Source organism: Piliocolobus tephrosceles, chromosome 1, assembly GCF_002776525.5.
Source record: "Piliocolobus tephrosceles isolate RC106 chromosome 1, ASM277652v3, whole genome shotgun sequence".
Lineage (NCBI taxonomy): Eukaryota > Metazoa > Chordata > Mammalia > Primates > Cercopithecidae > Piliocolobus > Piliocolobus tephrosceles.
In genome coordinates this window covers 180,889,319-180,911,973 of record NC_045434.1, presented here as the reverse complement: position 1 = coordinate 180,911,973, position 22,655 = coordinate 180,889,319, and the positions used below count along the sequence as shown (strand labels likewise).

Sequence of the window (22,655 nt, the reverse complement as noted above, 5' to 3'; positions counted from 1 at the left end):
CAAAGCCCAAGGTGAGGGGCCAGGCCAGGACCAGGCTGTGGTTCCATCACAGTGAGGGTTCCACCCCTCACTGACCAATGGGGCACCCACAGCCTTGGGATTCACCTGGTCTTCTCCCTCGCTGGACAGTTTTGCTCCGGGCCTTACTGTCAGCCTCTGCTGGGACAGAGCCACTGGCGTGATGAGTCCCTCCACGCTCGTGTCTTGGCTTCTTCCACACACGCTCCTGGGAAAGGGCTGGCCATTGGTTACTGGCCTGATGGGAACATAGGTCCTGGAATCCTGACGTCACAGCTGCAGGTGGCTGTTGAGGCACATAACAGAAAAAAGCCCAGAGAGGGCAGGCTAGCAGCCAGAGACATCCAGCAAGAGCAGGAGTGGAACCCAGGGCTCCAGCCACCTGCCCCAGCCCTTTCCTTCTTGTGTCCTCCAACTTCCAAGCGGCCCCTTCTTGAGAGGAGCCTCCAACCCCCTGCCTCGGCCAAGATAAAAAACCAGAGTACATTTCCTCATTTATTATAAACACAAGTTTGCAGGTAAATAGAGGGTCTAAAAAATACATTAAAATAAATAATTGGGATTCTCGAAGTTCTTAGAGCAAATAAGTTATATACAGACGGGAGAAGGAGAGCAGGCCCTTCTCACTGGGAGGGTCCCGAGGGAATGAGGGTGCAAGGACTCTGGGGAGGGAAAGCTGGAGAGGACACAGCCAGCCAGGACACCAGTCCCACGGGAGCCGTCCAGCCTCCAGGGCTGGCTGAAGCACGTGTGTTTGCAGCTGCACTGTTGCTCCTGCTTTGTAGCCCAGCAGACAGGACACTCCTCAGGATGCAGCCTCCAGATCAATGTACTCCCCATGCAGTTCCTTCCAGCAGAGCTGTGGGCCCGCAGCCAGCGCTGGAGGCTGCTCTGCAGTCTAGAAGCCAAAGGCTTCCCCGGACAGTGTGAGGACACGGAGCTGCCTTAGAGGAGGCCCCCTCACCAGGGCGAGGAGGCCAGAGCTTGTGCCAATCCTGGTAAATGAGTCCAGCTGTCTGGGAGCAACGCCCTGGTCCAGGAAGCAGGCAGAGAGTCCACGAGCTCTGGCCACTTCTCTCCTCCCGTCTCCGCACGGGCTTCCTTCCCAATGTTCCTCCAGCTCAAGGCACTATCTCTTCCTCCACCTGGAGTGTGTGGGCCACGGCTCCCGTATCGCCTCCTGCTGTCGCTTGGCAAGGAGGCTCTTGACTGTGGAAATGTCCCTGGGAATCAAGAAGGGTCAACTTAGCATCTCAGGAGATATGGACTATCCAAGAGCTCCCCACGAGAGTAGGGGCAATGGGGCTACAACCCTTGCCCAGATCCTGGGGTCACAGCTGCCCTGGGGTCAGCGAGCGGCCACAGCCTGAAAGCAAGGTCTGCACAACCAGCATAGGCCAGCCCAGGCATTGAAGCTTCTCTGCACATGAGGACTTTAACAGAGCTAATGTTCAACATCAAATGCTGCCAGAATGAGTGGACAGCCAAGCACATCCCTGTGGGTCTCCCGTCGTCTGCCTTCCCACTTCTTTCCACACCTTTCCGCACCTTTGCTCCCGCTCTTCCCCCCAGGCTGTATGTATTCCCCTCACCCGGATGCCACCTGCTAAAATTCTACTCATTCTTTGAGGTCCAGCTCAAGGCAGTCCAGCCCAGAAAACAAGGCACCCCACTGCCCTTTGAACCTGGGTGGGTGGCCACATCCTGGCTCAAAGAACTCTCATCTGGGAGCCAGGAGGCTGGCTTCAGTTCCCAGCGAAGGAAACTTGGGCAATGATCTCAGCCTCTCTGATCCCCTTTCTTAGCTTGTAAAACAAAAGCAGGCCTGAACTGCCGAGAATGAGTATAAGGTTGGCCAAGCCACTCTGCACACTATGAAGTGTGTGCATTTGAAAAGTCTTGTACTCATTTTTTTCATTCTCAGAAAGTTCTTAAGTTTATGTTGGGTCCTGTCCATCCCACCATCCTGCCTTTTCTCCTATTTTTCTGCCGCCCCCAAAAGGTGAGAATCCCTGAGGGGCTGAGCTGGGCCCTGGGACCTAGCCAGCTGCGAGGAACCCTCAGTGACAGAAGTGGGAATGGCAAACCCCTCCACAGCTCCCATGGGCACAGACCCTGGGCTACACACTTCATGTGCGTCCACTCATCTGACCTCACAGCAACCCCAGGCGGGGATGGATGGCGCAATTTCCCTGTTTCCCCTGTTCAGATCATAGGAACTAGAGGCACGGTGAAGTGGAGGGGCAAACCCAATGTCACGAAGCTTGTTCCAGGCTGGGCTGGTGTTCAGATCAAGCAGTCCCTGCCCCAGAGGCTGCCCCTACAGCCACTCTGCTGCCCGGCAGGTGCAAGTGTCTGTTCTTGAGTTGGTTTGGTTGAACAAGCATTCATGGGCACCTCCTAGGGAGCAGGTCTGAGTCACACTAAGGCACCAGGGAGGACATGCAATCTGGGCAGCAGAGAGGGAGCAGGCTGGGCAGGTGGCCTCTCTGGACCCCAGCATGTGTGAGATGCTCCATTCTGCACAGCCTGAACCAACAACTGTGGTCCTTCCCAGTCATGAGCCTTCAAACCCTCTTCAAAGTCCACTTCCAGACCTAGTGGTAATGAAGAGCACAGTGGGTAAGAGCACAGACTCTGGGGTCAGCCAGATGCCGCTGACTGCTGTGTGACTTTGGGCAAGTGGCTTTCCCTCTCTGAGCCTCAGTTCTCTTTGCTGCCCAATGAGGACCCAGGCCTGCCTCGCATAGAAAATATGGGACATGTGCAAGGCATACAGGAGGTGCTCAATCTGTGCATGTGTCCCACGCCCTCACCTCAGCCTTTGGAGAAGCTCTTCTGTAGTGGCCCCTGTCTTGCCAGTCTGGAACACTTCTGCAGGGGACTTCCGGCTTGGGACTGCCCGGGCTTCAGTCCTGCATGAATAGCATTAGCGCCCAAGTGAGGGACTGCCCAGAGCCCTGAAGCGACCTGGCTGCAGGCCCAGCCCAGCCCCCACCCCATCCCCATCCCCACCGGCCTGCAGGAGCAGATCCATTTCCATCCCTGTGCACCTGGCATCTTTCCTTTCCCAGGTGGGGTGTGGACCGAGGAAAACTGAGCTACCACGAATGTGTTCTTAGCCCCAGAAAGAGGCAGCTTTTTTGGCCTTCCCAGAATCTGGCCACCTGCAGCCGCAGGGGAAACTGAGGCAGGGGTGGAGCCTCAGCTGGAGCCCCAGAGGAGGAGTTTCTTGTAAACCATCACCGGAACTGGAGCTTGGGTTGATGGTTTTTTTTTTTTTTTTTTTTTTTGAGACTGAATTTCGTTCTTGTTGCCCAGGCTGGAGTGCAACGGCGCAATCTTGGCTCACTGCAACCTCTGCCTCCCGGGTTCAGCCGATTCTCCTGCCTCAGCCTCCCAAGTAGTTGGGATTACAGGCACCCACCACCATGCCCAGCAGTTTTTTTTGTATTTTTAGTAGAGACGGGGTTTCACCATGTTGTCCAGGCTGGTCTCGAACTCCTCAGCTCAGGTAATCCACCTGCCTCGGCCTCCCAAAGTGCTGGGATTACAAGTCTGAGCCACCGCGCCTGGCCGGAAGCTTGGGACTTTGAAGCCAGTTTGGTTTTCCCAAATTCTCCATGTGGATGAGGGAAGGAACAAAGCTTCCCACCACTTTACAGATGGGAAAACTAAGGCTCAGGTAAGATAGGAGACATGGCAAAGGCTCCCCAGCAACTCTGGGGCTACCCTGGGATGGTGACATGGCTTCCCAACTCCAGATGCCATTTCTTCCCCGAGCAAGGTGCAAAGTCCCCTGAACCTCAGGTCGGAATCCAAAGCCCAGTAGGACTTGATCAGACAGACCCAGGCCCAAGGCCCGGCCCTCCTTCTGAGAAGCTGTGCAGCCTGACATGTCCTGCCCCCTCTCTGGGCCTGAGTTGCCTCAGCTGTCACTGGCAGACTCTCTCCTGCCCAGGAGTGAGGACATGAGTGTTCCCAGAAGCCCCCAGAGCTGGGCATCGGGAGGCCCCCAGGGGTGACTGGTTCCTGCAGGAAGGGATAGCGCCATGGACCCAAGCAGCCTGTGGGCCCCCTGGGTCGCTGCTCACCCCCAACTTGCCACTTCACTCCTCTGCTAGTCTCCCAGACACCTGCTCCCCAGGGCATGCCTGGGCTTGCAGCTACCCTAAGCCCCTGCAGGCTGGGTGCCCACCTACCAGGGCCTTCGAAGGCAGAAGGTGGCACAGGCAGGGTCCCTGGCGCTGGAGCACTGACAGCGCCTTGGCAGGGAGCGGCGCCGGCGTCTTGGCGGGTTTCCCAGGCCGTAAGGAGCTGTCTGTCTGTGGGCGGGCAGCCAGCAAGGTAGTGGTGCGGGGTGGAGAGAGAGAGAGAGAGAAAGAGAGAGAGAGAGAGAGGATTAAATAAACCACAACCACTGGCAAGCAGGGACTGTCCACACTGCCCACTGGGACAGCCACCTATGCCAGCAGGGTGCCAGTGAAAGGTGACCAGCCCCTGACCTCAAGAAGTCATACCACTGAAGTCACAGTTTCCTCCACAAGGGTCCTGGTAGCCCATGGCAGGACCCTTCCCTTCTCTGGGCCTTGGCTCAGTCTGACTGGCTTGGCTCAGTCAGAACTCCCAGCACTGGGGGAAGGAAATCTGTGATTCTACCCGAAGTTGGGAATTGGGAACCTCCTAGTCTCTCTCCCCTCTCAGTCTGGCTGGTCCCCCTGTTCTCAAAGAAGGCTCTCAGCTAGCTCTGGAGGAAGGGTGGCCACTCCATCTCACAGAAGTAAACACAGGCTTGTAGCTACGCTGCCCCCACCTGGTCCCCACTTGCCTGGAGGGGTAACAAATGCGCCTTAGAGGCTTGACTTGAAAGTGGGGTGTGTGCGTGTGTGCATGTTCAGATGGGATTGATTTCAGATTCAGAGTCTGATCAAGTGGGCCAGGGGAAGGGCAGGGGCCGTGGCTGGCTGGACCAGCACTTTCGAGTGACAGAGCTAATTTTAGACGGTGTGGTTGGAGTCGTAGTGACTCCAGGTAGACTCAGCACGCAGGGACTGGCAGGGTTCCCGCCCTAAGCAAGTGTTTGGATGCGGATTAGCTTCACACACGCTTACGTGCAGGGCTTCTCTTGCCTTTTGCAATTTGGGGAAGGGAAAAAAATCACAAATACACACAGAAACTTCAACTGAAGGTATGCAGTGGCCTGGAGGCAGTGAGAGTGCAGGCGGAACAGACAGCACTGGGCTCCCACCCGGGTGTAGCCAGTAGCACATGGCAGGTTCTCATCTGTCGTTTGAGGGAATATCCTGCCTTATGGAGAGGATGGGGGGCTCCTGAGATGATAATGCCGGTGCAGCTTGGCAAAGAGCCTGGCATAGTCAAGGCACCGGTGCTGTCACTAATCGTATTATTCTTGGAAGAGCATGCAGAGGCAGCATGGCAGAGACTGTGAGCTCCGGCATTCCCTGACCGAGGATGGTGCCTACCCTTACGATTACCTGTGTGATCCTGGGGAAGGCGCTTAAGCTCTCTGAGCCTCAGTACTTGAATCTGGAAAATGGGGCCAACACTTGCTTACCAGGCTGTCTTAAGAATTCTCAGGAGACAGCCCTCTTTATGGCTCAGGTGGTCCCCACTCAGGAATTGGAACAAATAACTATTGATATTAGCCAATGCCCCCACCTGGAGGCCCAGGGAGAGCTGGACTGTATCAAGGTTCCCTAGCATGCCAGTAGTTCCCACCCTGACACCCTGCCCCAGAGCTCCCCCTGCCCCCCATCCCCATGGATGCTCACTCGGGAGTGTTCACCCAGATGATGTCCAAGTGGCAGAAGTAGACGCACTCCTTGTCGAGCCAGGAGCTGCAGGAGCAACGGCGAAGCCGCAGGTGGGTGCCTTGGGCATGAGGTGAGGATGCTGGCTGCTCCAGGGTGGCAGCAGCCTGGCCCTTCCCTGTATGCACAGGAGGAAGAGAGAGGCAGAGAGGTGGGTTGGGGTGCCTGGCACATCCCGGAGTGGGGGACCCACCGGGCCCCTCCTCTTGCATAATCGAGGGAGTTGGCACTCTTGCTGCTCAACAGCTCCAGGCCAGCCCAGGGAAGTCCCAGCAGCCCGTGGGGAGCCTGGGCGCCTCTGCATTTGCAGAACCGTCCCCCTGCGACCACTGCCGCCAGGCTCCCGCCCCTGTCTGCCCCCAGCTGGCTTGGGAGGCACTGCAGCCCCAGGGGGAGACGCAGGTAGACAGACCCAGGAGCTGTAGGTAGCAGGTGAGGCCAGGGCAGCTCACCTTCATGCAGGGCCACGAGCAGGGCTAGTGCAACAGAGCACCAGGTGGTGGGCATGGAGATCATAGCAGCGGCGGAGCGGGCAGGCTGGCCTGGAGCAGGGAGCGCCTGTTGCCAGCGTCCTGCTGTTAAGCTGAGCAGATAGCTCATTGCCTCGGTGCCCTGGCTGCCTCTTATACCAGGCATTGTGCCCCACCCCTTCTGGTCCAGCCCTGCCCCGCTGCACCGGCGGGCTGGGAGCCAGGGACACCGCCTCCTCCCCGGGCGCCCGGCCCAACCCAGCCTCTGCAGTGAAGGGGGAGGGAGAGGGAAGGCCCGCTCCTCCCTCTGTGCCTGGAGCACCTCTGGGAGTCCTGAGGATCCCTGGCGGTCCCCAGGGACCCCTGGCAGTCCAGCTGAACTTCCTCAAGTCACCCCCAGCTGCCCTGAGCCCCCTCCCTCAGCCTCTCGGTGGCTGCTCCACAGGGTCTTGCCCAGGGCTGGGAGTGGGGAAGAGGAGGTTTCATGAGCAAAACCCTTCTCCTCGGAGGAGACTCTGCCATCTGTCCTGCCTGCCCTCTGCCAACCAGGCTGAGGATGCCCCTCTGCTGTGTGGGATGTGAAAGGCCCACGCAAGGCTGTTTGGCCTTGGGCGAGTCAGAGCCCTCTCTGGGCCTGCCTCCCTCAGTGAAGGACACAGCTCATGCCTGACTTCTGACCAGCCTGGAACTGCTTCATCCCCAACTCACCCAGGAAATGCCCCCCTCAACCTCTGCCCTATCACCCCAGGGCCTGGGGCAGGAGTTCTAGTCCCTTCCAGAAGCTGTTCAGCTATGCAGCCATGGCCAAGGGCATCCTTCCTGGGCCTGTTGCCTTGTTTGCAAACAAGGCCAAAACAAGAAGATACTTCACCTGCTTGGCTTACAGGCTCCTTTGAGACTAAGAAGGTGGTTTCAAACCCCTTTCCGGAAAGATGCTCCTGAGGACACACACACAAAGCGCCCCTTGAACAGTCTCCTGTCCCGGCCATGACAGGATGTCTCGGCTCCCACTGGTGGCTACTGTCTGCAAAAGAAGTAAGGAGGGGACTTCTCTGGGGGCTGGCATTCTGCTCCCGCCCCTCTGCTGGCCCAGAAGCCTTGCTGGGGAGGGGAGAGCAGGGATGAAGCACAGCTGTGCTGAGCAGCTCGGGGAACTGGCAGGCACCCTCTGTTACTGCCCTGGCCTGGCTCAGAGTCCACTTCCTGCCGGAGTCTTCTCAGGGACCCTGTCTCCAGGCACAACAGGAAAGGCCCTCTCATTTCTCGGAATTCCCAGGGCTTGTGTCTCTCATGCCTGCCTGACTCATACCATTGCACTTATCTCCCCTGTAATCTCAAGGTCCAGAGCCCCAGAGGAGGCAGGGCCTGACACCTACCCTGCACACAGTAGGGGCCTTGTGAGTGCTTCCTGAGGGCAGGGAGGTGAAGAGACACACACCTGGCTTTCCACTTACAGAACCCAGGATGCCCAATGCTCAGTTCCTGTATTCAGCAGCTCCTTTGTCATTGGACATTTATGAAGGGGACAATAGGTGACCACCAGGAACAGGCAAGTTTGCATCTTCCTAGGGTGTGCCCAGAGCAAGCGTGCAGGTGTGAAATCCTGGAGAAACTGGCAGAACTGATGGACAGTGACAGCAGGGTCTTCCTTCCCTGAGGCTGGGCTGGCTACTGTGAAAAAAAGAACAAATGTTTCCTGAGCACCTACTACGTGCTTGGAGCACTATCGACTCTTCGTCACCACAACCCCAGGAGGCAGCTATTATTACAGGGGAGTCAGCTGGGGACTGCCCACTAGGAAGCTCAAAGAGGAGCAGGGCCTAGCCAAGGCCACCCAGTGGGCAGGTGGCTTGGTCTCTCAAGCAAAGCACAAGGGACTCCCCGTGAGGTGCTCGCTGCCCTCCCACGTCGTGCCTCTCGAAGAATTTAGAAGAGTATTTCTGGAATGAGGTGAGCAATACTCACAGTCATTTCTATCAGCCTCTGAGAGAATATGAATACGGAATTAAGCAGGGTCGGGGGCTGGTTGGGGGTGGATAGAGAATTCAAACCGCTGGACCGTGAAGAGAAGAAAGAAGGAAAAGCAGGTCAGCGGGGAGACGGAGGGGGCCAGGGTGGGCAGGAAAACAAACAGGGAGGCAGATAAAGACAAGCAGAGAGAAGGGGAGAATGAGGAAGCAGTGCATAGCCAGAAAGAAAGAACTCGGATTTGAGAAAGTAAAAGAGGGAAACCATAGGGAGAAGAGGGAAGGTTCTAAGGCGTCTAATCTTTATACAAATGCAAAACGCCTGTTCAAGACAATAGGGAACCAGAGGCTCCCAGCCGGGGAAACATAATAGAAGCATTAAATGAACCCGGAGACAGGATCCCTCCCGGGTGTGAAAGAAGGGTGACGACAAGGCAGGGGCCGCTGCCCAAGCCCCGCAGGGTCAGCACAGCAAGCTGTGAGATGGGCCCGGCTCCGGTTTCTCTCCTTCTCTGCCCTCGGCTTGAGCTGGACAAGCAGGGCTCCTGTGAAATGGAGAGGACTGGCCCAGGAACCTGAGCGAGCCTGGATCTTAGGGGATGAAGCCATTCCTGGAACAGCACTACCCCACTGACAAGAGTTAGTTTCCAGGTAGGGAAAATTAAGCTGAGTTAACAATAGTCAACCCCAGCTGCCTGGGTCGCTTAGCCTGGGCCTCTGTCCCTCGCCTCTGCCTCTCGTGGCTGGTCGGACTCCATGACCCTGCCACCTATAACTGTCCTGGCTTCACTGTCCCTGTCCTTTCTAGGTGGCCTGGCTTCATGGCCCTCTGGCCCCTCTGCTCTGGCCCTGGCACCTGCCTGAGTTTGTTAAGGCTGCTGGGGGAAGGGCAGGGAGCCACTGAAGGTCACCCTCTCAGAATTTGAAGAGAATTGCTTTACTCACTAAGCGATTTGTTTCCCTTATGCTTGCAGCAGCCCAATCCGAGAAACAAGGATGTGTGGGGAGGAAGGGTTGGCAGAAGAGAGCAGTTGAGTGTATTTCTGAGTAAGGCACTGGGCTAGAAACTGCCCCCTAGAAATCCCCCTGTCTCCACTCCCATTTGGTAGATGAGATAACTGAGGTACAAGAGGAGGAGCAACTTGCTCAAGACACTGATGGGGCTGGGCATGTTCTCTTGTTCCTAACGTGCCTCACCTTTTCCTGTATGCCCGTGAAGCTCTCCCAGGGGTTCAGACTGAGCCCAGGATCCTGGGTCCCTTGGAGAAAGGCTGTTAGGAGGGACCCTACTGGCAGGAAGGCTGGGGCACTGGGATGAGGTTAGACTGTCTCTCTGTGCACCTCAAAGCTCCCTCTATAGTCCCAGCTCTAAGAGCAAATATGGTCCTGTCAAGCAGCTGTCCAGCAGCTGTGGACACTGAGCTGAATGGAAGTTGCATGGGAGTGAAGTCTAAGTGTCCTGGTGATGTCTGATACAACAGGGCTGGGCTGCAGCAGGTGCCTGGGATTGCGATTGAGGCCCTGGACCAGGAAGCTTTGTCCCAGCTCTGCTTTTCATGCTATGTGGCCTAGGGCGCCTCTCCTTGGCCTCAGGTGTCTTGCCTTCCCACTGATGGCGAGAGGTGCTTTCACCTCTGACTGCCTGTGACATTCAGGATCGAGCTGACCTGAGTTTAGAGCTCCCCAGATGGAGGCCGGCAGACTCCAGCAGCATGGCTCTTGCAGCTTGAGGCCTTCTGCTCTTTCACCTCTGCAAAACCAGTCATTTCCCCATCGATACTTGGCCCCATGGGGTTTTGGGAAGTTCTGTTTGCAGACCCAGTGGAAGGGACACAGTGTCTTCGCTGCAGACACACACCATGCAGACGGCCTAGCAGAGCGAGCAGCTAGGAAGAGGGGCTGGCTGGGGGAGATGACAGGAGCTTGCAGGGGCTGGGAGTTGGGGAGGGTTTGGCCCTGGAGTGGGCCTGGGCTGCGGCTTAGGGACTTAGGAGACTCAGACATTCCCATCACCACTTGTCCCAAATGCTATGGGTCGGGCTGTCCCCACTCAGGCCTGGGGCCACTCAGCCTCAGGGCCTCTTTCTGGTGGGTGGTCTGGGCCTCCTGCCATCAGCCACAGTTCACCCTGAGCCAGCAGGACCAGCCACCACCCACACCACTGTCCTCAAACTGGGTCTTTGCAAGGGCAGCCTCAACCTGCGGGGCCGGCTCCCCTGGTCTCCATGGCTTACCTTGGAGGACACCCTTGGTCCTCCTCCCTCCGTCTCAGCCCATTTGGAAAGATTTATGTCTCCCACATAAACTGTACTTTTAAAAGAATAATTAATGTGCCCTGTTTGTTATCAAACTAAGGGTAATCAGAGTAGGGTCAGCCAGGCCTATGGAACTGCTAGAATTTCAGCTGAAAGCAGACGTGGTTCAATCAATGCACCCTTGTTAAGAGGCCATGTAAGTCCTCCTGGACTTTTTGAAATGAGGAAACCAACTCAGGACTCAGCATCTAGGATGGAAATCTCTGGACTCCAAGGCTTTGAGTTACTTCTAATGGGCTAAGGGCCAGATTCCCCACTTAGCCTTTTAGGAATAGAGGGTAAATAAGCATTTATTGAGTGCTTAATATATTCTGAGCCCTGTGTTAAGTGATTTACATATATTAGCTTCGTGAACTGTCACAACATATCTGTGGGGTAGTTACTGTAATGAGTCCCTATGTTATAAATGAAGAAACGAGACTCAGAGAGGGCGACTTGCCCCACGTCAGACAGCTAGAAAGTGGCAGAGCCAAGGTTAGAACGCAAGTCAGTGTAGCTCCAAAGCCTGGCCCTGAGCCTATGTGTCCCCAGTGTGCTTTCCTGACACCCCAGCCCCTGGGGAGCCCCCCCACCTCACAGTAACTCTTCTCCAGGGCACACTTCCCTGCTCTCAGCAGGCAGAGAGCCCTAGGCAAGAACTTTTCCCCTTATGCTTATCTGCTTTGGGACCAACAGCCTATACCATGTCTATCCAATGATCCTGCCATCTATCCACCTACCCATCTATCCATCCATCCATCCATCCATCCATCCATCCATCCATCCGCCTTTCCTCCCATCCACCTTCTTTCTATCCATTGATCCATCGATCCATCGATCCATCCATCCATCCATCCATCCATCCATGTACCCACTCATCCATCCATCTTTCCTCCCATTCACCTTCTTTCTATCCAGTAATCCATTGATCCATCCATCTATTCATCCGTCTACCCATCCATCCATCCACCTTTCCTCCCATCCACCTTCTTTCTATCCATCGATCCATCCATTCATCCATCCATCCATCCGTCTACCCATCCATCCATCCATCCACCTTTCCTCCCACCTGCTTTCTTTATCTCCATCAATCTACTCATTATCAAACCTTTTATCCATTCTTCCATTAGCATGTCTACTCAACCAGCCTCCCATGCACCCATCCTCCTTCATAAGAAACAAGATTGGAGAGATTAGGAGGGTCAAGGCTTGAAGAGCTTTGAGCGGCATATTACACTTGCCCTGGAAATATTATTTGGTTGCTTTCTAGAAGGGGATGTGTCTCCCCACTGATATGATGAGCTAATTGAAACATGGTCTTCTCTGGAATCCCCACCTCAGAGCCTAGCACAGGTCTGGGCCCATGATCTGTGCCAAACACTGGCGTGAAATGAAATGCAACAAGATGGCTTCATCTCATCAGACAAAGCTTTGCACAGACACCCCTTCTAAAGAGGTCTAGGCCTCTTTTCCCATCTGATGCCATTCTTCAAAATGCTCTAACGATGAAGACTTGAGATTATCTTTAAGGAAAAAGTCAGAGATGAAAGGGCCCTTGGTCTACACCCAGATGATGAAGCTGGGGTCTAGGGAGGACCCTGCCAGAGGTCTCCCTGCTAGGCCTGGATCCTGGAGACCCAGGATGTCTGCATGCTTTTCTCTCTGAGGCCTAGGCCCCTGTGCTTGGAGGGGCTGGAACCCCAGCCTTCTCCTCTATCCCACCATCACCACCAGCCAAGACATGTAGCTGGTATTTTTTCAGAGTCACACCCACTGTGTTACTTAGAACTGATGTTTTCCAAGGCGCACCCAGGGCCCCACCAGGAGGCCGCCTTTCCCCTCTGGGAAGGGGTGAGCCACGAGGAGGCTGGGCCATGCAGGAGTACAGTACTTCATTCTAGAATTAAGTGTCAGCTAAAAATAAGTGCCTGGTGCCTGTATTATCAGGATAACTTGGTGCCCATGAGGCAGGCAAAGCCAGGGTTCCCACTGTGATTTTAGGACAGCATTCCTAGGCAGGGGTGTGCCTGGGGCACCTCCTTGCCTGAAGGCCTTGGCCTTCCTGCCCAACTACTGGGAATCCTGAGCCATGAATGACCCAGATGGGCACAGCTGGGCCCTGGTGGGCAGAAAGGTGGTCAGGAGCTGAAACCACTGTTCAGGGGAAGTTCAGGATATGGGGGTGAGTCAGAGGCAAGCCCACCCCTGGCACCTCTGAGGGTTGGCAGATCTGGGTTCCAGTTTCAAAGCCCTGTGACTCAGGCTTGAATTCCCCCTCACCCACTATCCCATTATGGACAAGTGCCTGAGACTGTGTCAGCCCAGGGGTAGTTTGGGTAGGGGTTGACCAGTCTGGGGGCTGGTTCTGTGGCCCACTAACCATGTAACTAAGGGTACACCATCTTTTAATCTTTTTCTGAGTGTCAGAGGCCACATTTGTCAAGAGCATCTAAGACGAAAAATCCCAGTGGGCAGCTGCTGGGAGTGCTTCGTGGTGGAGCCAGTGTGAGAGCTGGCCTCTGCCTGGCTCAGGAAGGCACTGCCCACCCGCTTCTGCCTGCCTTCCCCACTCACCCTGGGATGCAGAGTGCTTGTGGGCCTTGTAGTATGGACAAAGTCCTGGAAAGAAGTGGGGTGTGTGTGTGTGTGTAGGGTGTTATTCGAATGTGCCATCTTCATACCAGGGAAGAGATCCCTACGACAGGTCCCTTCTCTGCACTGGGTCACCAAATCCCTCCAAGGCAAGCGGCCACCCTGCTGACTTGCTCTGCCCACCCATGTTTGCTTTGGCACACCATATAGTGCCACACCAGATGAGAAGTGTGCTGAGATTTGAGAGGCTTCCAGGTAAAGCTGCCTTCCTGCAAGAACCAGGCTTCAGCTTGAAATCTGTGGTCTGGTCCCAGCATGGCAGCAGGGTGAAGTGTCTCACCAAGTCAAAATGCCCACCCTGGCATTGGACCTGCCTGGGTTCTGACCCTCAGCTGTCTTTCCTGCCTCATCCCACTAAGGCTGATCTGGGTGTCCAAGGCTTTAGTCCACCAGACGCCAGGGTGGGCCACACTCTGAATGCATAGCAGACTTCCTCACCTTATGTCTCTGGGCAAGCTGGGGCCTCCCGTCATTTTTACATTCCTACTTACTTGGTTTACTCTGACCATTCTTCCAGGCCCATCTCAAATGTTACCTCTCCCAGGAAGCATTCCCAACTCTGCCCAAGCGTCTTCAGGGGACAGATGAGCTCTGAGACTCCCAGAAGGCCTTCTTGAGACTGGGAAGTGAGGGCATCCTGGGTCCAGGCAGGCAGCTCCCAGGCTGGGAAGAGGGGGACATGGAGTTGCAGGCTTGGGCTTGGCTTCTAGCTGGGTGGCTGCTGGCAAGCCCCTTCTCCTGTCTGAGCATTAGCTTTGTCCTCCAATAAGTGACGTGGCCCTGGTGGTGACTTGGGGACTAAAGCTTGAAGTCAGCGGCAGCCCAGAAAGACTTCTTTAGAGCCTTTGCACCCACCTGGGAAGTTTAGTGCTCGGCCTGCAGAGGGCACTCCAGAGCGACAGAACCCCAGGAGCCCTTCCCTGATGCTACTCCATCAGCAACAAGAGAGCCGGGCCATCTACTCGCCACCTCCCCATCATCCACTGAAACCAACCTGGCCTACTATGTGCTATCATAAGAATCTATGTGAATCATAAGAATTCATCACAGTTACTGTTTACTGAACCTTCCCATGTGCCAACACTCACAAAACCCACTGTATATTATATATCACCACAATTAATCATCCCAGTGGGAAGGCACTTAGTATTATTACCATTTTATAGATGAGGAGCCTGAGGAAGTGAGGAGACTCAGGAGTTGAAATGACTTGCTCAAGGTCATTTGAATCTAGATCTGCCTGCTATATGGCCTGCATTCTTATCCACTATCCCAGCACATATGATCCCAGATAGAATTTTCATGGGATGCAGCTTATTATTACCTTTAGTTTTCAGATGGGCAAACTGAAGTATCTTGTCCATCTAGCAAGAAAGGAGCTGGGATCTGAACCTAGGTCAGCCTGAGCTCTTGGCCTGAGCACGCAACCTCAGTTTGGATTTTCTTGTCAGAACAAAAGAGTCCCCCAAACCAGGTCCTGGGGATCGACCTCAGGACCTGAGTCTGGGGGCAGCAGGAGTTCCTCCATCCCTCAGCCCAGTCCCAGCCTTTAGGAGCAGGATCTCTGGGAGCTTGCCGGGAGGAGCCGGCCGTTAATGCAGTGTGCTGGGTGGTGAGGTGAGCAGTGACTCGGGGGGAGGCCCTGAGTGAGTGCGTACACAGTGGAGGCAGTACTGGCCTGGTCACACCAATCCTAGGGTCCCCTGGGAGGAGGAGGTTTGGGTGAGGCAGGGCTGAGTCACGGCAGTGAGGTCAGACAGGGAGCTGGGGTGGCCTGATGATCTCACACCTTCATCTGGGCCTGTCAAGGGGCTGTGGGCCCAGGCAGGCCTGGTGGGCCCAACCTGGCAGGATAGGCACACCCTCTCCTTGGTTGTCCATAGCCAGGGGTATCTGTGAGACCAGAGGATCTCCCTTTAGGCTTTCTAAGGCCTCTGTTGCTAGAGTCCCCAAACCCTGCCAGATTGGGGAGGCAGCTGGTATAGGAGGCAGAGTGGGGAAAAAGGGACAGAATCTCACTCTGCCCCTTAGGATGTGTGCCCTGGGCAGCAATCACAGCTCCTTGAGCTTTGGCTTCCTCTCCGTCCCATGGGTTCATGTGAGCATCTCAGAAGCTAATGGTCTTGCCCAAGCCCTGGCACATAGCTGGAGCCTGGGAGAGGCAGGCGGAGGAGGGGATGGCCATCACCAGCCAGGAGAATGGGAGCTGTAGCAGACTGGCCTTGACCACCTGGCTCAGCGCCACACGCCAGTGTCCTGGCCACTGCCTGTGTGGCCTTGAGTGAGAGCCTTCTGATCACCAGGCCTCAGTTTCCCAATGTATCAAATAAAAATAATAGCCTCAGATTCTCAATAGGAGATAGGGGATGATGTTGCAGGGTTCCTGAGAGCTCCCACCAACCCTGTGGGCCAGATATGGTGGGGTGGAGTGTGGGGGGCATGCGAAGAGAGCCAGAGCCACTTCTCTGGGGCTCAGAAGCAGTGGGTGAGCCCCTGCCATGCCACTTGGAAGTTATGCCTAGGAGCCTTGGGAGTCAACCGCTTGCCCCCCACCCAGCACTCCCAAGGCTGATCCAGAGAGGCTGAGGGTGTCCAAGGTCACACAACAGCCAGCTGATGTCCACCATCTAAGGGGAGGGGGCCTTTATCTCCCCAGATAAGAGGCCCTGAATGGGCTGGGAAGGCCTGGTGGCCTCAGATTTGGATGGAACCTCGGAGTGGGGAGGGGAGGGCCAGAGCCTGGCTGACCCAGGCTAACAGTAAAGCAACTGCTTCTCCTGGTACCTTCTCAGCCTGAGTCTGCCAGGAGCTGTGGATGCTTCTGAGTTCATCGCCTGCCACCTGGCCTTGGAACCCAGGCCTCAGGCACAAGGGAGGTCTGTAATAATGACCCAGCGAGAATGACAGCTGTGTGGGGAGCTGTGCCCATGTGCCAAGCACTCTTCCTGCCTTCATTCATCTGGTCCTACAAACAGCCCTAGGAAGAGGGCAGGGCAGAGCCTGGGAGTGAGCTTCAGAGAGGCTGCATAAGCTGCCCAAGGTCACACAGCCAAGGGTAAAGAAGAACGATCTTCAGCTCCAAGGCTATGCTTTCTGCCATTATGCAGCAAACATGCCAAGCCCACTCTGTGTCAGGCCCGGGGCTGGAGCTGTGGATCTCTGACCCAGCTGGGATTTGGGGAAAGGTACCCCAAAGGCATCGCTATTTGCCTGGGACGGGGAGCTGGGAGTGTGGAGGGCCTTTCCGTGCTTGGCTCTTTGTTGGCCAAAAGGGAGGGACAAATATGGACCTGCAGGACCCCAGAGGAATGAGGGATGCCTCTGCCTGGAGACTCGGGAGGGCATTCTAGCCAAACAGACTTTGAGCGAGGCTGTGGAGGTGGAGCGGGCATTCCTGGTAGAGGGATGGCCCAGGCAAAGGCCTGTAGGCCTGAAAGGGCATGGAGTACCCTAGGATAGGGAGTGAACAGCTTGAGGGATTCCGTGGTAAGAGAGGAGGTTGAGGCCAGACCACAAGGATCTTGAATACCAAGCGGAGGAGCTGACCTTTTCCTGGGTTCAAAGTGGAGTCAGAGGAAAAGGTGAGGGTGGGGGCAGTGGCCTTGTGTCTGTGCTGTTGAGGCCTAGGCCAGGTGGTCCCAAGCCAGTGGGTGTGGGGTGGTTCCTTTGGACTCTCAGAAGGGCCCCAGGTGGGTGACACCACAGCCCAGTCTATCTTGGCATCTGAGAACAAGGCCATCTGCTGGTTGCCTCATTCCTGCAAACCCAGGGTCAGAGGGCCTCTGATGAGCCCAGCACCCCACAGCTCCAAAGAACTCCACGGTCTCTCAGACCAGGCTGCAAGGGCGAAAGAGGGAAGGCTGGCAGAGACATCCTGGGCAGGGCCCCTCCCACTGCCTCATTTTCCAGCTTCGGACAAGTGCATACCCTGTGGGAGACAGGCAGCTGGGAAGTCGCCTGGCTGCCCTAAGGAGGCCCAGCTCAGTATGGCCCTGCCTGGCGGGGCTTAGCTCGCCCCTCTCTATACTTTGGTATATAGATCAAATACTCATATACTTAGCTGTATCACCGGAGAGTGCTGGGGATGCGGGTTTGTTGAACCCTTTCCCTCTTCCTTCCACCAGACAGTAATACTTGGATCCTCACTTGTAATTTCCCCAACAACCCCTGGGGGGCCCCCTTCCGCCGACACCCACTTGATGGGTAAGAGAATGGAGGCTTAGAGAGGGACGCATCCCGGAGCCCCACGGACCAGTCTCAACCACCAAAGGGCAGGGAGCCTGGAACCCTGTGGGCCACACGCTGCGCAGCGCACTTGAGGGGACACATGTAGGTTCTGAAACCTTACAGCCCGGGTTCAAATCCTTGCTCTGCAGCTCACTAGCACCTCACCTCAAGCAAGTCAGTGTCCGTGTCTCATTCCCTGCCTGGAACTTCCTCGTACCTCAGTTTCCCCATCTAAAATGGTGATGCTAATAGCACCTTCCTCGGGGTAGGTGTGCGACTTAGGTGAGATAACTCATACCAAGTCCTTACAGCCGTGCCTAGCAAATGCCCCCTCGGCAGATGGAGAAAATGAAGCTGAGAGAGAAGAGGGGCCCCTCGGTAGGGATTCGTCCCCTGCCACGGGCCCCGCGGCTGGGCGGTTCTCTCAGCTGCCTCTCCCTCTCGGGCCTGTTTTGGGAAATCCTCGGGCTGGGGGCCGAGCGCGAGCGGCCGTGGCGGACCTGCAGGCTGCGGCGCTTGGCCCGCCCTCGCCTCCCGACCAATTTTGGGCAAAGCGGCGGCGGCGGCGCGCTACGTGCAGGCCATGAGTCAGCGCGCAGGAATGCGCAGGACGCTTTGTTCCCCGCGCGGCGGACGAACGTGCTGGGACCGGGGCGCGGCGAGGTCTGACATCACCGCGCGGGCAGCACGGCCACGTGCGCCCACAACCCCACCTCCGAACCGTAGGGCCGCCCGCGCCTCGCCTCCCCCTGGGGGCCCTGAAGGCCCAGCCCGGACTCCAGCGGTCCCCGGGAGCACGGGCACCCTCCCCAAGCCTCGGGCGGGGGGCTCTGGTCTGAGTGGTCCTGGCAGCCCAAGCCACTGGGTGGCTCGCAGAGAATCAGCAACTGCGGGGAGGGCTGCCCAGGAGGAGGAGCGGAGCTGCTCCAGAAAGACTAGTGGGAGGCACGGAGACCTCGAACGGCCACAGCAAGACCCCAGCAAGACCTGCCGCTGCCCTGGGGAGGCCGTCTGGGGCCCGTCGCCCCTTCTCCATATGGAGACTGGTGTGGGAAGGAAGCGGGGGCCGGGTCCCCCAAGTCTTGCCTCCAGCTTGCGGGGTGTTTCCCTGAAGCCACTCTCCTCCCTGGGCCTGAGCCTGTCCAGTGGAAGATGGGATGACCCTGGCTGTCTTGCTCTTCCCCAGAGTCCTGGGCTGGGTAACGATGTCTCAAGTCCAGAAGTGCTTCGGAAAGGAGCGTAACCACCTTGAGAAGTCTTGGCAAACTCCAGATGGCCACGCGGAGGGTCTTTTGCGGGTGCCAGGCTATGTCTGGATCTGACCGGTGACCCTGAGTGCTGGGCATTGCTGCTGTGGAAATGCAGGTGCAAAGGGGGTGACGTCATCTGCCCCCAGCCACGCGAGGACTGGCAGGGCAGTTAGAGCCCCAGGGCAGTTTGACTGGGCACCCCTTCTCCTGGATGGGTGAAGACCCTGCTCCTGGGGAATGGCGGGGTGGCTCCCACAGCTGCTGGACGCTGCCGACCGTCAGCCCTGGCAGAGGGAGCGGGAGTCTTGAGGCTCCACTGCGGGCTGCTCTGAGAGGTGCGGAAGATGCTGGAGTCAGGGTCCTTCCTGTCCTGTGTGGCCTTGGGCTCCACTTGCCTTTTGGGTACTCCTGTGACTGTTCTGTCTTCACACGAGGAATTCCATTTTAGCTTCTCCATCCCTGGTGGGGGGCAGCAACTAAATGGCCAAGTCTGTGCTTAGGACCTGCAGGGGCTGGCACAGGCAGCTGGGCTGTTGGGAGGTTCCTCTGAATGGGATTGTTTTTTTTTTTTTTTTTTTTCAGAGACTGGGTCTCGCTCTGTCACCCAGGTTGCTGAAGTGCAGTGGCGCGATCATGAATCATCGCAGCCTCTAACTCTTGGGCTCGAGCGATTGGATGGGATTTTTTAATGCTCTCTTCCTTCCCGCTCATCTGCAAGATCCCTAACACCAGGGCATAGCAGCCCACAGTTCTGCCCAGCAAACAGGACTGGAGCATGGGGTTCCCAGCTGGCCAGGAGGCCCTTTGTAGGAAGCCACCTTTGTCAGCCTTGGCCTCAGGGACTCTGCAGTTGAGCAGGTCCTCACTGGGGTCCTTGCCAGCCCCTGGGACTCAGTGTGTTCTGGAACTCTGGCTTCTGTCCCTCTTAGTTCATATGTTCTACATGGAGGACATGGATGTCCTCTAAAGAGGATGGCCTCTCTTTACACCAGGGCCTGTCTTGCATGGCCTTGTTCATACCTTCGTGTCTGTCCTCTCCTGGTACCCTGACATGGTCTCTACCTAGCCACTGGCAGAAGAGGCTGAAGCCCCCCCGTCCCCCCACCACTGGCTCTGCCTGACTCCTCCCTGTGTGGTGATCTTACCCACAGATGGCATGACTGCGCCTTGGGCAAGGTTGATGCTGTGAGGGATGGGGAGGCTGCTCTCCTGCCTGGGGCCAGAGGTCCCTGTATTTGGGAGGGTGCCTTTCGTTCTGCCAGCAACACCAAGGCCTCACTTGCAAATCTCTCTGCCAGGGTGTGAAATGTGCACGGAGGCAGAGACCTCACAACACAGTGGTTAGCTGCCGGGCTCTGAAGGCAGCCAGCTCTGGGACAATACTTCTCTGCACCTCAGATTCTGCATCCATAAGTGGGGGACCAGCTCCCCTTTGGGAGCATCCAGGGAGTCAGTAGATGCAAACGTCTTAGAACACAGTGTTGAGTCAGTGTGAGTCCCCCCAAGCCTGCACCTGGAGTGTTATAGGGACTTGCACGTCGTCTTCACTGTCTCTCTTGACTGGAGTCAGTGACACCAGTCCTCCTCCTGTCCATCTCTGTGCTCACAGATTCTTCTGATTTCCCAGCAAGGAAGACTGCTCGGTATGGCCCCTTACAGCTCACACTGTAGCTTAGAGAGAGGCAGAACCCCACCACATAGCGTGGCTGGGGAGGTAGAACCTGGCCTCTGCCTCTGGTGCAGAATGGTCTCTGAGCCCTTTTGACCTCGAAGTCTCAGAGACTCTGAGGACACAGGGTGACAGGAGAGACTAGAGCAAGCAAGTATCGGCACGTGCCCCACCCCCCGCAACTACACAATTCCTGGCACTCACGGGCCCCGCCTTGGACTGGCACGCCTGCTTGGGTTTCTGCCCGTGTGGTTTCCCCTTGGCCTTTCTATCACGTCCGCTGGCAGAGCATCCCCAGCTGTCTGCATTCCTGTGCCATGAGGACGGCCACCTTGGGGCCAGGCCTGGCTAGGACGTCCCCTGAGAGTGGAAACGTGCGTGCTGGCCAGGATGTGCAGGGACAGAGCTTCAGGTACCTGCTTCTCCATGCTCGTGCATAGCTGTGCCCCTGTGTGTCCGTGTGTGCATAGGTCTGTGCATGCATTCGCAGGTATGTACAGAGTGAACACGGACAGCTGTGTGGATACACATGAGTGCCATGTAGTGGGGGCCTATGCGGGAGGAAACATACAAGCTCCTAGGGGCCCCATGGGTCTGTGAGTGGAGACCTGCACTCATGCATGACGGGGAGGCTGCATGTTTCCCATACCTGAGGGCCCTTGCATAGGTAAGGGTCATGTACCCAGGCGTGGCTCTTCTCAGGTCAAGCTTACAGCCACAGGAGGAAGTTGGAGGAATTGAAAGCGGTGGGCCAGGATGAAATCAAACGCAGAGAACCCATTTGCCCAGCTGAGCTGGAAGCTTCCCACACGTTCCCCTATTTACTCTCCTACCGATCCCTGGAGGGAGAAATGTGGGAGAAGTGGCCCTCCCCGAGCCTCTCTGTTTGAAGTTAGGGTTAGGGTTACGGCTATTTGAGGCTCAAAGAGGGCCAGTCACTTGTCCAAGGTAACACAGCCTGTAAGTGGTGGAGCCACTGCCAACTCTGTGTCTCCCTGACTCTAGAAGCTGTCAGTCAGGGAAGGGAGGCAGAGGAGCTGTTGCCAGGGCCTGAGAATAGCAGAGACCTGTCCACTGTGTAGACCAGGGCCCAGCAGGTCCTTTGGAAGGTGAGAGTGTCTGAGTGGCCCACCCAGGCTATGTGTACCTTGGACCCCAGCTGCCACAGCTGGTTACTATTCTAATAAACGCGTGTAGCTGTTGCTCTGTGCTAGGCCCTGGTGTAAGTGCTTTGCACACAATGATGCATCTAATTCTCTCTAATGCCCTAGGAGGCCAGTGCTATTATTATTAATTATTATTATACTATGTGTAAGATTTATATTATGTAATATGTAATAATTATTATTAATAGACTATTATTATTCTTATTTTAGAGATGAGAAACTGAGGCACAGTTAGGTAAAGTAACTTGCCTGAAGTCCCACAGTTAATACGTGGCACAGCTGGGATTCCAGCCCATCCAGCTTGGCTCCAGGGTCTGAGGTCAGCCCCCAACACATGCCACTCTGACTGGCATCTCCTTGTGTGTGAGACAGACCCCGGCCTCACCCCCTTTCTGCTGGGTGGTCTCTACATGCAGGCCCAAGGAAGTTGAGGGCTGGATGCACCAGCCTCTCCCCTCACAGATGGGGAAACTGAGGAAACTGTTCTGGTATAGCACCTGGGCCTTCAAAGGTGACTCCCAGTACCCAAGCGAGCACTGACTTTGTCTGTTTCTCACTTGCTATGGGAGTTGAGACAAGTGCATGCCCAGTTCCCAGGAAGAGCAGGTAGGAAGGGAGTCCTAAGAGGAGGCAGGGTAGGCCTGGCAGCGGGCACCGTGTGGGCAGGCCGGTGAAGGCGAGGCTGGGCCAGGGCTGAAGTCAAGGCTCCAGAGCCGGTTTTCCCAGGCTGTATCTGAGTAATCCTGTGTCTATATTTATCTCCTTCTTTCCTGGGTGAGCAAACAGAGCCTGATGCCAACCAGGCCCGCCAACCCCCACCCCCCATGCCAGCACGTTTCCTTCACCTGTAGGGTGGCCCTGGAGAGCACTGCAGTCTTGGCCCTAACTTCGGCTTGGCCTATGTAGGACACACAAGGATGCTTGAACCCAGTGGCTTCTGTGAAGAATCTAATTGTCAGAGGTGGTCAGGGATTCTCCAGTCTGGGTCGCTGCAGACATGGGCAGTCATGGCCTGGGCAATGTCAGTGCATTGGAGGCCTGGGAAGAACCCTCTACTCTCAGCATTCAGGAACAAAGGGTCCTCTTATCTCAGATATGTCAGACATGCCTT

The 22,655-nt window shown here is 56.2% G+C and overlaps 1 protein-coding gene across 2 annotated transcripts; it reads right to left on the bottom strand.

Annotated features, from left to right (window-relative positions):
- Nucleotides 1-504: 504 nt before the first annotated feature.
- EDN2 (endothelin 2) lies at nt 505-6,441 on the bottom strand. Of its 2 annotated transcripts, XM_023221598.2 has the most exons (5): nt 6,302-6,441; nt 5,811-5,967; nt 4,221-4,343; nt 2,835-2,933; nt 505-1,241 (listed from the first exon to the last, which is right to left on the bottom strand). In XM_023221598.2, exons 1-5 carry the CDS (start codon nt 6,363-6,365, stop codon nt 1,148-1,150), a joined length of 537 nt encoding a protein of 178 aa, XP_023077366.1. In that variant the 5' UTR covers nt 6,366-6,441; the 3' UTR covers nt 505-1,147. The 2 variants fall into 2 exon arrangements, with proteins under 2 accessions (XP_023077366.1, XP_023077367.1); XM_023221599.2 differs by lacking the exon at nt 2,835-2,933.
- Nucleotides 6,442-22,655: the final 16,214 nt, after the last annotated feature.